General features: G+C 45.3%; 1 protein-coding gene across 1 annotated transcript; it reads right to left on the reverse strand.

Annotated features, from left to right (window-relative positions):
* Positions 1-6,424: 6,424 nt before the first annotated feature.
* LOC146173771 (52 kDa repressor of the inhibitor of the protein kinase-like) lies at positions 6,425-9,853 on the reverse strand. The gene is made up of 3 exons (XM_084583468.1): positions 9,715-9,853; positions 7,573-8,658; positions 6,425-6,810 (listed from the first exon to the last, which is right to left on the reverse strand). Exons 2-3 carry the CDS (start codon positions 7,674-7,676, stop codon positions 6,636-6,638), a joined length of 279 nt encoding a protein of 92 aa, XP_084439594.1. The 5' UTR covers positions 7,677-8,658; positions 9,715-9,853; the 3' UTR covers positions 6,425-6,635.
* Between the last annotated feature and the right edge of the window lie 2,889 nt (positions 9,854-12,742).

Genomic DNA, 12,742 nt, shown 5'->3' on the forward strand with positions numbered 1-12,742 from the left:
AGCTACAAACATTGACTAAGCAGGTTTATGATGTAGAAAGACAACAAGCGAGAAAAATCGGTATGATGGCCAAAACATTCATTGACTCAGAAGTATAGCCGCCAATACAAAAAGTATCTTCTTGTTTGCGGGCTACATAAAACAATACCTAAGCGATTATTCTAGTTTAATTCATGTCTCCGAGCAGGTACCAGCCGAATTATGTGAAGAAATATGCGCAACGAAGTTTGAAATATGATTCCATATTATATCACTGTTTGCAAGCCAGAGACCACAAAGTTTAGTATGCAACAAAACACATTCTCGTTTTTTTTTCTATTGCAAATAAAAGAAAATAGGCATATATTATGGTTCAATAAAACAAAATAATTTAAGTCACTACAATTTAAAACCAAATCAGCTTGAAGATTGTATAAGAAACAGAGCGAGCACAAAATAGAAGTGGTATGTAACACAGCAAACATAAAATATAAGTGGTATAAACTAAGAAAATGAATTATTTTGAACATATAATTTATCACATTTTTGAAGAGGCATTTAAGTGAATAAAATACACCTTATGGAAGGGGAACTAATAAGCAGTAGAGAGAGAACACGGGTGCCTTCAAAGCATTCTGCAGTACACAACTAAAGGTAAAGGACCGTCATTCTAAGCATACTTTTAAACAGCATGGTTATAATGGATATATAGCAAGAAGCCTTCAGAGTGTGCAAACGCAAAAAAATTACAGTATAATTTCGGTTCAGTATATAACCAAATTACCCTCGCAAAAAGTCCATGGTAATAAGATGACACCTCGAAACGTTTCAACAAAGATACATAATGCGATGAAGAATAACTTGTCATTCCAACAGAATTGTAAAGTTGACTACATTTGCAGCTATACTTCAAGCAAACGGGCTGCGCATCAGCAAAAAAATGTTACTGAATTTAACTCAGCGAAATGTACATCAGCATCCTAGAAAGCGAACTATTTGAACAAAAGATTCATTTTTACTAAATCTCCATACATTTGTCTCTTTCAGGAGGATGACCAGGCTTTTCTATCGGCTGTAAGGAAATCTTCGAGGCAGCATTGTTCCCGACAGAGCAATCTTTTGCAGAATGTAGGAATATTGCCGGGGAAAATGCAGGTGGATACTTTATTTTCTTATGAAATATGCCAGCAGGCGCCATGTGAAGGCTCGCTCTAGACTGTCGCTGGTGAACCAGATCTTTCCGCATAAATAAAAGTACCTGCGACGGAGGTATATACATAGAGCGCCGCCCCTTGCATGAAAGCATTAAGCAACCTGTCATATACAATGCATAGCTGATATTCTTGATATTGTTACCAGAGTGACCTTTAATGGGAGAACAACGTAATTTTAATCTAAATTGAAAATAAACCTTCAGCCGTGAAAATCGCGGAAAGCTCGCCATATAGCGGGCCGACAATAGCTTTATACGTCGAAATGACGGGCACTCCAAAGACCTAAGGTTTGTTTGTTTTTTCTTTTCAACCTGAAAACTACGAGAATGCAACTGTTAAGCAAGCAACATAACAGTTATCCAAGTCTATGCACCGACAACTACTGCTGAAGAAGCTGACGTTGAGAGATTTTATGCGGACCTACAATGCCGGACCTACCCCATCATCAGACGTCGTTTTTCTAATAGGAGACTGGAATGCTAAGGTAGGGAGTGAAGAAATATCCGGAATTACAGGCAAGTTCGGTCTTGGCGAGCCAAATGAAGCTGGGCAGAGGCTAGTAGAGTTTTGTCAAGAAAACAACCTGACCATAGCGAATACTCATTTTCAACAGCACAAGAGGCGCCTGTGCACGTGGACTTCACCGGACGGTCTGTACAGGAATCAGATCGATTATATTCTTTGCCGGCAGAGATGGAGAAGCGCTATACAAGCAGTAAAAACAATGGCCTGGGACCGATTGTGGCACCGATCATCATCTTCATGTTGCCAAAATTAAGCTTCGATTGAGGAAAACGCAGAAACCTAGAAGGCCTTTCAGGTATGATCTGGATCAAATTCCATTAGAATATGCTTTGGAAGCGAGGAATCGATTTCAAGAATTAGATCTAGAACACAGAGAACCCGAAGAGATGTGGACTGATGTTCGTGATATAATACAAGTTGCTACTAAGGTAGTTCCAAAGCAAAATAAATGTAAGAAAGCAAACTGGTTATCTGAAGAGGCTTCGCAAATAGCTGAGGAAAGGAGGATGGCAAAATTTATGAGGGAAAGAGAAAGATACAAGGTTCTCAATGCGGATTTTCAGAAAATAGCAAGGAGAGATAAGGATGCCTTCCTGAACGTACAGTGCCAAGCAGTTGAGGACAACAGCCAATTAGGGACACAAGAGCTCTGTATAAGACAATCAAAGATATCAAAGGAAGCTTCTGTGCTAAGCTGGGCGTGATAAAGGACAAACGAGGCAAGGACCTCACTGAAGCCTCAGAGATAAAGAAAATGTGGCAGGAATACACAGAAGAGCTGTACAAGATGGACCCGAATGTGCAAACCCAACATAAGACGGTTGTGATTACTGATCTCGAGCCGGGCATCCTAAATAGTGAAGTTGAATAGGCCTTAGCCAGCCTTGCTAAGAACAAAGCTAGCGGAATTGATGGCATTCCAGCTGAGTTGTTCAAAACCTCAACCATGACGCCGTTAACATTCTGCATACATTATGTCAGAATATTTGGACAACCCTGCAGTGCCCACAGGATTGGAGGAGGTCAGTTTACATCCCCATTGCAAAGAAAGGGAGTGCCAAAGATTGTTCCAACTGCCGCACGATTGCGCTTATTTTGCATGCTAGCAAGGTGATGCTGAAAATCCTCCAAGATAGGCTGCAGTAGTATGTGGATCGCGAGCTTCCGGACGTGCAAGCTGGGTTTCGCAAGGGCAGAGGAACTAGAGAGCAAACTGCCAACCTTCGCTGGATCATAGAAAAAGCAAGAGTTCCAGAAACCCATCTACTTCTGCTTTATTGATTATGCAAAAGCGTTTGACTGTGTAGATCACTGCAGATTGTGGCAAGCTCTCCAAGAGATTGGAGTTCCAATTCACCTCGTCTGTCTCCTCAGGAACCTGCATGAAAGACAAGAGGGCAGAACTGGGCATGGTCTTACTGATTGGTTGCCGAATGAGAAAGGAGTGAGGCAAGACTGCATATTGTCGCCCTGCCTATTTAACCTATATGCAGAGTGCATAATGAGGAAGGCCGGTATGGACGAGTCTTCAGCTGGAGTGAAGGTTGCTGGAAAACGTATCAACAGCTTTAGATATGCGGATGATACCACTTTCATGGCAGAAAGTGAAGTGGAACTCAAGGGACTTCTGATGCGCGTACAAGAAGAAAGTGAGAAGTTTGGGCTTAAACTGAACATTAAAAGACAAGGATCATGGCGTCCTGCCCTATCAAATCCTGGAGCATCAAGGGACAAGAAGTGGAAGCTGTGACAGATTTTCTCTTCTTCGGCTGCAGCCATGAAATTAGGAGACGCCTTCTTCTGGGAAAGAGAGCAATGGTTAGCCTTGACCACCTAGTAAAGAGCAGAGACATTAGACTGCCAACCAAAATCCGTATAGCTCGTGCTACGGTCTTTCCAGTTGGGATGTATGGATGCGAGAGTTGGGATGTGAAGAGGGCTGACTGCCGAAGAATTGACGTGTTTGAATTGTGGTGCTGGCGGAGACTCTTGAGAGTTCCTTGGACTGCCAGAAGATCAAATCAGTCGATATTGTCGACCTTAAACCCTGACTGCTCATTGGAGGGTCAAATTCTAAAGTTAAAGCTCAACTACTTTGGTGATCTGACGAAAAGACAGGACTCGCTGGAGAAAGATTTGATGTTGAGAAAGGTTGAGGGTCGACGGAGAAGGAGTAGGCAGCGAACGCGATGGTTAGATGGCATCCTCGAGGCACAGCAGATGAAGTTATGGGATGTTAGGAAGATAGTGAGAGACCGGAAAGCATGGCGTGACATTTTCCATAGGGTCACGAAGAGTCGGACACGACTGCACGTCTGAACTGAACTGAAGCACAACAGCTTGTTGCACCATTTGAGGATGCTCGCCAAGATCGTGCATGAAGCTGTTCGGGCATCTGAAGCGTCAGATGTGAAAGACTCTGGTAGAAAGAGTAAGTCTCCAAGCAATAAAATGTTATAGCCACATCTCCCGAGGTTTTTACGAGGCTTCAAATTCCTGTTGTAGGCCGGTTACATGAAGCCGAACACCTGCGTAGCAACAAAGAACCAGCGAAGTGCTCTTGTATTTTATGCCACCTAATAAAGCCTGATCTTTCGACCACCTATAAGCATGCGCATCAGCCAAAAAAGACGACGATGTGCAGTGACGATTGTGTCTGTGTATTGCTTTTAGCTTTATAGCATTTGAATTGATGCTTTAGAAGTACAACAAACAGCGTTGAGTGAACGAAAGAGCATCTCCAGGCGCCTCAACGAGGCTTCAAATGTCTAGGGATGGCCGATAACGCGAAACCATACTGCAGAACAACTGCGGTAGAAATGAAAACAAAAATAATTTTAGGGGGAAATTGGATCACTAAACTGCGATAAGGCGAAAGCCTCTATCGCGCCGTAGTCTCAAGCCGTCCACTGCGACACCTTTCGCTCTGTTTTCACTCCCATCATCGCGATGACACGATAGCGTAAGCTACCAGCCGAAATCTGTATGAACCTGCCTGCTTAGCCCAGGGATAACGGGGAAGCAGAGATTTTGGAAGCTGATTGTAATATCACCCTCCCGTATGAAATCAGAGGGCCGAGGTGGCAGCTCCTGACAAACGTAATGTCAGGAAGCCCTACATCACGTTAGTGCTCGTCCATGTCAGCTGCCAGCTGCCACCAGCAGACTTTCTCTTCTTCTTTTAGCCTTGGGATGCTACGCACCGGCGGTCACCGCTGGTATGACGGTTAAAGGCTTGTGCTTTAAAAAATCAATAATCACTTCTGAGCATCAGTGATTGCGTGTGCTGATACCACTCAGCTTACAGAAAGCTTTCCATGCGTGGCGTCACTGTGATAATGACAGTGCAGGCACCCTGCATATACTGAGAACAACCAATGTTGAACAAGGAACAACGAAAAACTGGCATTGCCAGAGACCAGCATCAAGCTCAGAAGCATCAGAGAAAATCAAATTACCATACAAAATAGGCTAGGAAGAAACGACGGGCAGACATATAGAACAGCCTGTGGCTATGTTGCGTTAAGGCAGCCGCCCCTTTAATTATGATGCATTTTATGCTTTTATATGTTGTTTTTTTACGCCTTCTGAAGGGTTTAAAATATGTTTACATTTTCCACAAACAACATTTTCCTCCGCCTTATTTGCACACACTGTGATAACCTTTTATGAATTATTATTTTCGTATAAAGTTTTCTCCAACAGTTTCTTATAAACAGATGTTTGTGACGAACTTAGATAATTTAAGTATATTGAGTTGGTTCTATATACAAGTAATTTTTGAATAATACATGGTGATAAAGGATATTTTGTTGCTTCCTACAGCTTTTAAAATGTTACTTTCTGAATATTCAGTGAAATACATCCATCATAGTTCCTTGCACAGATCACTCATTGAGCCACATAAGTGTATAAGCAATCTTTAATTTATCATTCGACGAGTTATTTGTGATTGAGTTTCCCACTAGAAATTTTAAAGTATCGTTAAGAAAGCTAACTTCTAATATTCCGCCATAGTGTGGGCTACCATCCCTTATATTGTCACGTAGTAGTGACAAGGCAGTTGACACCAAAAGAAGCCACAAGCTCGATGGTACTGAAATTAACTCTTTATTGGGTTAACTTGCGTCGGCAAGAAAACTAAGCAACTCGGTGGCGGCGATAGCAACAACCGCGCTCGTCGATCGTCGAACAAAGAATGCCCAAAATACATATACAATGGTAGCGAATTAAGGCTCCATAGACGCCCATTGGTCCAAAAAATGGCGGCTCATGGGCACCGCCATATTGGGGGGCAATACGTATGAGTGACGTTGAATGACGTCACGAATACGTATGTTTTTAGCGCGAATTTTAAAGTGGTCTTTTTATAGAACCCGCATTTTCAAGCCGGTATCTCATGAAGGTTGCCTTTCAGTGCGCACCAACCTTTGCCAGTCAAATGTGCTCGAGTTCCTGCTAGCTATGGCCTTGTTAATGTGCAATTCGGCACCCAAGGAAAGTGACTGGCAAAGAAGGCAGCATAGAAAGGCAGCAACACTTTTGAGACGCTGGCTTAGCTTGGCTGGCTAAGCATGCAATCATGGATGATTGGTAGTGGAAACCTTGGTAGAAATGCTGGTGCTAGTACTGTTGAGTACAAGGTATGGTGCACAAAACACAGGTTCAAGTGCACAGTTTGCAATACAGTGTACGGCAAGTATGGTTTTCATATTCATGGTTTATTACAGCAACCAAACAAATACAGTGAAAAAGCACACCAACAAAAAATACGCGTCACAGGCAGCTCAAGCAGTAGTTTCTTTAAGCTGGCTATTCATCTCAATGGTCACAGTGCGGATAGAAAAAAGCCCTGCAGTTCCACGAACGTTGCCAGGTAGGAAATTGAAAAGCATAGAAGACAGTGCTAAGACAGATTCAATTGAGGCAAACATGATATGACATAAGTAGGCGCATCAACACGGGTCGCAGCCTTTGTGACGACAGATACGCAGACGGTTCGAAGTGCTTGGAACAAACCCGCAAGCCTCGCAGCTGCCATGGTGTCTTCTCCAGGCTGACGTTGTGGCAGAACTGCACCCACGCTCGGCACCTGGACGTGATGCAACGTGCACGTTATTCACAATTGCACCGTAAGGAATACTGCATACTCCAAACGCCAATGCGTCATCATTCCCGTCAATGCTAACTGCAGTACAATATACTTCCATTGTATATGAACTATGGTAGTAAATGCTCGCCCCAAGCTCTCAGCGCCCAAGACTGCGGTTACGTACGTTCGTCATCATGCCATGCGGGTAGCTATACGTTTCTATGGTTAAGATTGACGAGAATGAAGTGCGTTTCAAGTTACCCTAACGCGGTCATGCATATGCAGAATAGCAATAACAAGACAGGCAGTAACTCCTGCTGAGTGAATTCAGTTAAAGCACCCTCAAGGCCCCGCATATACACGTGGCTGAATTTCGATACCAGTTGCGAGGGTCAAATTGGATTCGCGGTGTTGGAAAACTAAACAGTGTTGTGCTCAGACTTGTCAGGCAGCACAATTGGTTTTAAATTGGCCTTCCGGTCAGTGGCATGCGCGTGGTTGCGCCTGAGAGCCCGGTATCAAGTTAACGCTGGTGATAGCCGGCGGCATGAAACACCATAAATCAGACAAATGGTGGGCCTCTTTCGCACAGCGCAGCACTAAAAATGTGTGCCCTGTAGTGTAGTACATAAATATCCCCGAAAAAATGAAGCCACGTGCGCACGAACTGGTTACAGAAACAGAAGCGAACAGCCCAACGAAAGCATTCGGAGCATACCTAGAACAGACGCCTTGTAGCAGACGACACTGACAAGAGCTCACCTGTGAAAGTCCAGTGGGAAGCGGTGTAGCTTGACACCGACGGTACTGTCCATGCTGTCGCAATGTGCCACGGAGCATTGTTTCTTCACACGCCGAAAGCTCATCTTGAAATAAAGCGCTAAGCGCTTCAAAAGAACAGCGCGAAGCGTGCAAAGATGGAAAAAGACTTTGCACTAGCCGCACGTCGAAGGAAACGACAAAACCGAGAAAACTGCCGCAGCGGTGCGGCGGGGTGCAAATTTTACAAAACGGTGACAGAGAAGCGACGCGCAAGGACGACGAAAACTTCGCAAAAGGGGCATTTCGAGACCGGTGAGCTAAATTTATAAGCTTTACCTGGCGCGCTATTGCAGACAACTGGAGATAAGAAACCGCTTCGTGAGCTCCCGCGACCACTGTGGCCGGGCAAAGAGAAAGATTGGTAAAGAGCGGACACTCCCATAGGGCCCAGCGGCCCATTTGACTGTAGTGGACCAAGCGGCCGGCGGCAACTACTTCCGGTCTTACTGAAAGGCGCGTGATTTGAATGCTAGCATGCGCTGCGCGCTTCCCTACCCTTTTGGCGCATTATTTTGGTTTTACACGGTTTTCTAGTGTTTCGATTTATGCTGAGCATGCATAACATGAAAAATAGATTTCCACTTCTCTAAACTGGCCATCAACACAGCTGCGCCACAGCCTTTGCAAAACAGTATTGCAGAAAAGACGCCAAGTGCTTTGTGAAATGAACATTTATTTTGCTGCATATAAAACACACAAGCGACGCAACAGATGTAGACGGATGCATTGACAAAACTTTGCACACATTAGGCGATGTGCAGAATACAAAAAATTAAAAATACACAAGGCGAGAAAGAGCACTTAGGTAGAGCAAAAATAGCATAACGTTGATTTCCGAATTATGGCAAACGATATGTAACAAAACAGGCATTATACATAAACTACACAGTCGAAGTCGCGGCTACCTCAGCAAGGGTAACTTGTATTGTTCAGGGCAGAGAGAAGTACTGACACTTGGGGGAAGGCCACACCGTTCACTCGTCGCATCTGCCGTGCTTCGGCTGCAGTCCGTGGGTCCATTCAGTGCTGTTGGAAAAGGAATGAACATGATGCAGAAGGTTGCAATGAAATGTATGGCCACTGCACCGCTGACACATCTGTGCACATGGGTGCGTACTGAAGACTGTGAGCAGCAAATATGGTCCAGAACAGAAAAGCTGTGATTCGTAAAATTGATGCGAAAGCTACTCTTGCAACGTAGAGGTCAGGAAATGCAGGCTAACCGAACCTATCTGAAAATGCATTTCTACACTGAGTGAAATAACAGCCACTAAACTAATATTATTCCTTAAGAGCACTGAACAACTGAAGCAATGAAACTTGCTGCATAATAAAAAATTTCTCACTTTAACGTTGTCCCATTAAATGCAACGCGACACCACGCAAAACTAGCCGTTCGCAAAACCGCGGCCGACGGGAACGCCATGTTGGCTTGCCCTTCATACGAGACTTTGTGAAGCGCAGAACACCGTGCTGAGCTAAACTGCCCGAAATGCCTCGCAGTTTGACAAAAATGAAACAGTTCACAACATGCGGTTGCCCTATTAAAAGCGACACCACGCAAAACTAGCCGTTCGCAAAATCGCCATGTCACGTCACCGCGGCGGTCAGCACGCCTTGTCATGCCTGTTAGCTTGCCGCAGTCGCCGTCGTACTGAGCTAAACTGCCTGAAAGACTGCACAGTTTGACAGGAAAGTCAAGAATGAAATGGTTCTCACTTTACCGTTGCTCTGCTAAACGCGACACTTAGCAAAACTAGCCGTTCGGCAAACTGCGTCAGCATGGCCGCACCGGCCGGCGAACACGCCATTTTGGCGAAACGGCGTGCCTTGGTGCCTTCACATGCCACTTTGTCAAGCGTGACAAGCTAAACTGTTCGAAATGAAGCTGCTTCCCGGGAACACAACATATTACACCTTGCCGTGGTTGGGAACCGCCAGAGTTACGGCGTAACGAAATGCGCCTGAACAGCCGGCGCGCCTGTTCACGAGCTGCGAAACTTATTGGCACCGGCCGGAATGGTCAGCGTAAACTGCTTTAAATGCAGCGTAGTTAAGCAAAAAAAAAAAAACGTTGCTCACCTTGCCGCTGTCGGTCCGCGCAGCAGCCCACGAGAGGTCTGTGCCGCACAAGCGCGGCGAGGCACGAGCACACAACCGCTCCTTTCGACAACTTCTTGTCTGCTCCGGCGGGCTACCGCTGCCTTGCCGCTGCAGCGAGTGCCGTCGCGCGCGCGTCCGCGCATGCGCACGTTACTGCCGCCATCCATCAATCGGCGGCAGCGCAAAAAGTGCGCGTCATTTCCTGGGGCCAGGTTTCGCCGAGTGACCGCTCTTTACCAATCTCTTTCTCTATGGGCCGGGTGCCGAAACAAGGCCTGCAAAGTCAAGCTATTGCCAAGCTGCAATGCACCGCACACTTATCAACAGGGGGCGTAACAAGAACGTTGCAAAAAATTAAAAATGCGGCGTAATGTTTTGCTAAAATAGTTTACCTATTTTATAAAACGTGGCATTAAATTATTTATTTCTTTACGTTGTTTTATAGCATTTTTATTTGTGCTTATGAATTTCATTATCTAAGTGTTTCGCCCCCCCCCCCCCCCCCAAAGTGGCTGTGCTGCTGTCGCGCTAGACCGTTTTTTGGCCCAGCCTTCACCACCATTGTACATCCGCCTCGGAAGGCCCGTCACACTCGTCAACGCTCAATTTAAAGCCTGCTCAGAACAATCTAGATAACGTCGCGAACTGCTACTAGCACAACCTGGAATATTAGAAAAACATACGCAAGTGATCGGAATCTTCGCGACAGATCTCGGCGCATCGTTCGTGACAAAGAAAATGATAACGCGTCGTATCGTGACAACGAGTATGAACAAACACGGGATGCAGAATTTATACGCTTGCCGGAATCACAGTGACAAGGCCGCATGCCGGCAGCTGTTAAAAAACAGCAAATAAAGTTTTGAAGGTTTCGCGGCAATATAAAGTATTCATGTAACCGAGGCGTACAAATGTGCCTTCTTGATGTAAGAGTAATATGATTGCAATAATCCTGGCAGGATAATTGTGACAATCCTCTCCCATATGAAAGAAGTGGCCTGAGTTGGCAGCTCCCGATACCAGCTATAGCGATCTACCGCCTGCAGTGCCATTCTTGTTATTGTTTGCTCACAAAGCCAACGCCGACGTATGCCCGACGACACCATATTTACTGTGAATGGCACATTTAACCTCTTCGCGTTGAAAAGTATATTGAGCCCAACTCCATAACCATATAGGTTGAATCAATATGCTTAATCGATAAGAGAGTGGTAGGCTCGGCTGCTGAAATAATTTTTCTGACGGTGGCCTCGAACCAAGCACAAAATCTGTGCGTACATGCCTGGCTAACTTGCCTGCATGGACTATGAGCAAGGCCTCTGACTCCAAATAAAGGCTGCTTATCAGTTCTGTTCACATAAAAAATGAGCAGATTACCCTATTGTGCAAGACTGATGACACAGCGATTCTGTCTGCGTTTGGTTCGACTAAGTTGTCTGTGATTATACTAAAGATTACAATTCATATCTATTGTCGCCAGCGGAAAAGTGTGACAGGTAGCGCGCTTTTAGGGCGAAAGACGTTGCATGCTCATGGAACGAAATTCCGTGTGCGAGAGTGGTATGCGAGGTGTGCATGGGCTCTGTGCACAGATGTATCACTTGCTAATCATCGTGGTGACGCCATTAGAGAATTAAAAATACTGAAAAGAAAACGTGTGGCCCTCAAATCAACAGACGAGCGCTACAACCAACTGAGCCACGTCCGGGATCATGAAAGGCATATTATAATTCTCAATGGCTACCATGAGGACGACAGTAGGTCTTACAATGACGCTACAATTACCAATGTAGCACAAACTTGTCTATGATGGGGTGGCCCGCGCTGGGATTATGGGGGCAGCCTATACGTGGCCCATGCGGGATTTTCAAATCGTGGCCAGAGGTGCCACGCGTGGTTGCCTCAATTGTGCATGATCGGTCCCAATTCGTACCGTGTGGGCAGGCCAACGAGGGCTGCCGGCATTCGACCCAGATATATGCAAATGTGGGAACCATACAAAATCACTACTCGGACCTACTTTTGCGCAGGCAGGTGCCACCCGATTGAACAACGACTTAATTAACATGTCGTTTGATCCCTCTAATGCCGGTACCAGCACGGGCATTACGGAGGCCAGCCTGTTTTTTTCTGACCCACCTGTTGCCCACACGGGTTGAGTCTGGCGTTTTCGGGCCTGCCCAAGTTTTTTTAACCATCAAGTGGGAAACATTGATCACTATTTTTGTACCTTGTATTCTTACTTAGCAACACAAGACAAAATTATTCCCAACGTTATAATAATATTTGCTGGCTCAGATTGCCCCCTCAGTGTTATACTAGAAATTCATTTCGGTGCTGTGTGTCAGATAATAATGACACAGAGAAGATTCATGGGTAGTTATTTAGGTACTCGTAAAGTGGAACTGCTACTGCTGCATATTGTGCTGCCAAAACTGCCTATTCAACATAGTGGCGGGAATAAAAAAGATAATCTTTAGTAATGACATGAATGTACTTACAAGAGGCATACGAAACCTCAAAAAGGCAGTTAGCGGCGCGATTAGAATGAGTTACATAAATAAAATGTCATTCTTAAAGTTAGGTTGCTGCAGTTTCAGAGTGGGAAGCCCACTAACAGCCAATTTGGGACTCACTGCGGCCTTCCATGGCCAAACCTAATTGGGCTCGTTTGATTTCTACCGCATAGAATACGAACATATGTTGCATTTGCCCACGAGCACCCCATAAAGGCTCGTCTGGGCATCCTAGGGGCATGCACACTTCTCAGTCCGGCCGCAACTCATGCGGGACCAATTCAGCTTTTTAGTGGTCAGTCCAACTGCCCTAAAGGGTCCCGAAGAGTACGATGAAGCAGACGTTGGTGTAAGCGCTTTCCGAAGTAGTCCCAGGCGATTCAGTAACTATCGAAATTCTTGATAGGCTGCCCACCAGAATCCTCGACAATTACCGCCAATTTGGGGCAGCCAAGGGGTTTCCTGCATGAATCCCACTGTTTTATCTGACC

The sequence above is a fragment of the Amblyomma maculatum genome, chromosome 11, assembly GCF_055883805.1.
Source record: "Amblyomma maculatum isolate TAMU_Amacu chromosome 11, ASM5588380v1, whole genome shotgun sequence".
Taxonomy (NCBI): Eukaryota; Metazoa; Arthropoda; class Arachnida; order Ixodida; family Ixodidae; genus Amblyomma; species Amblyomma maculatum.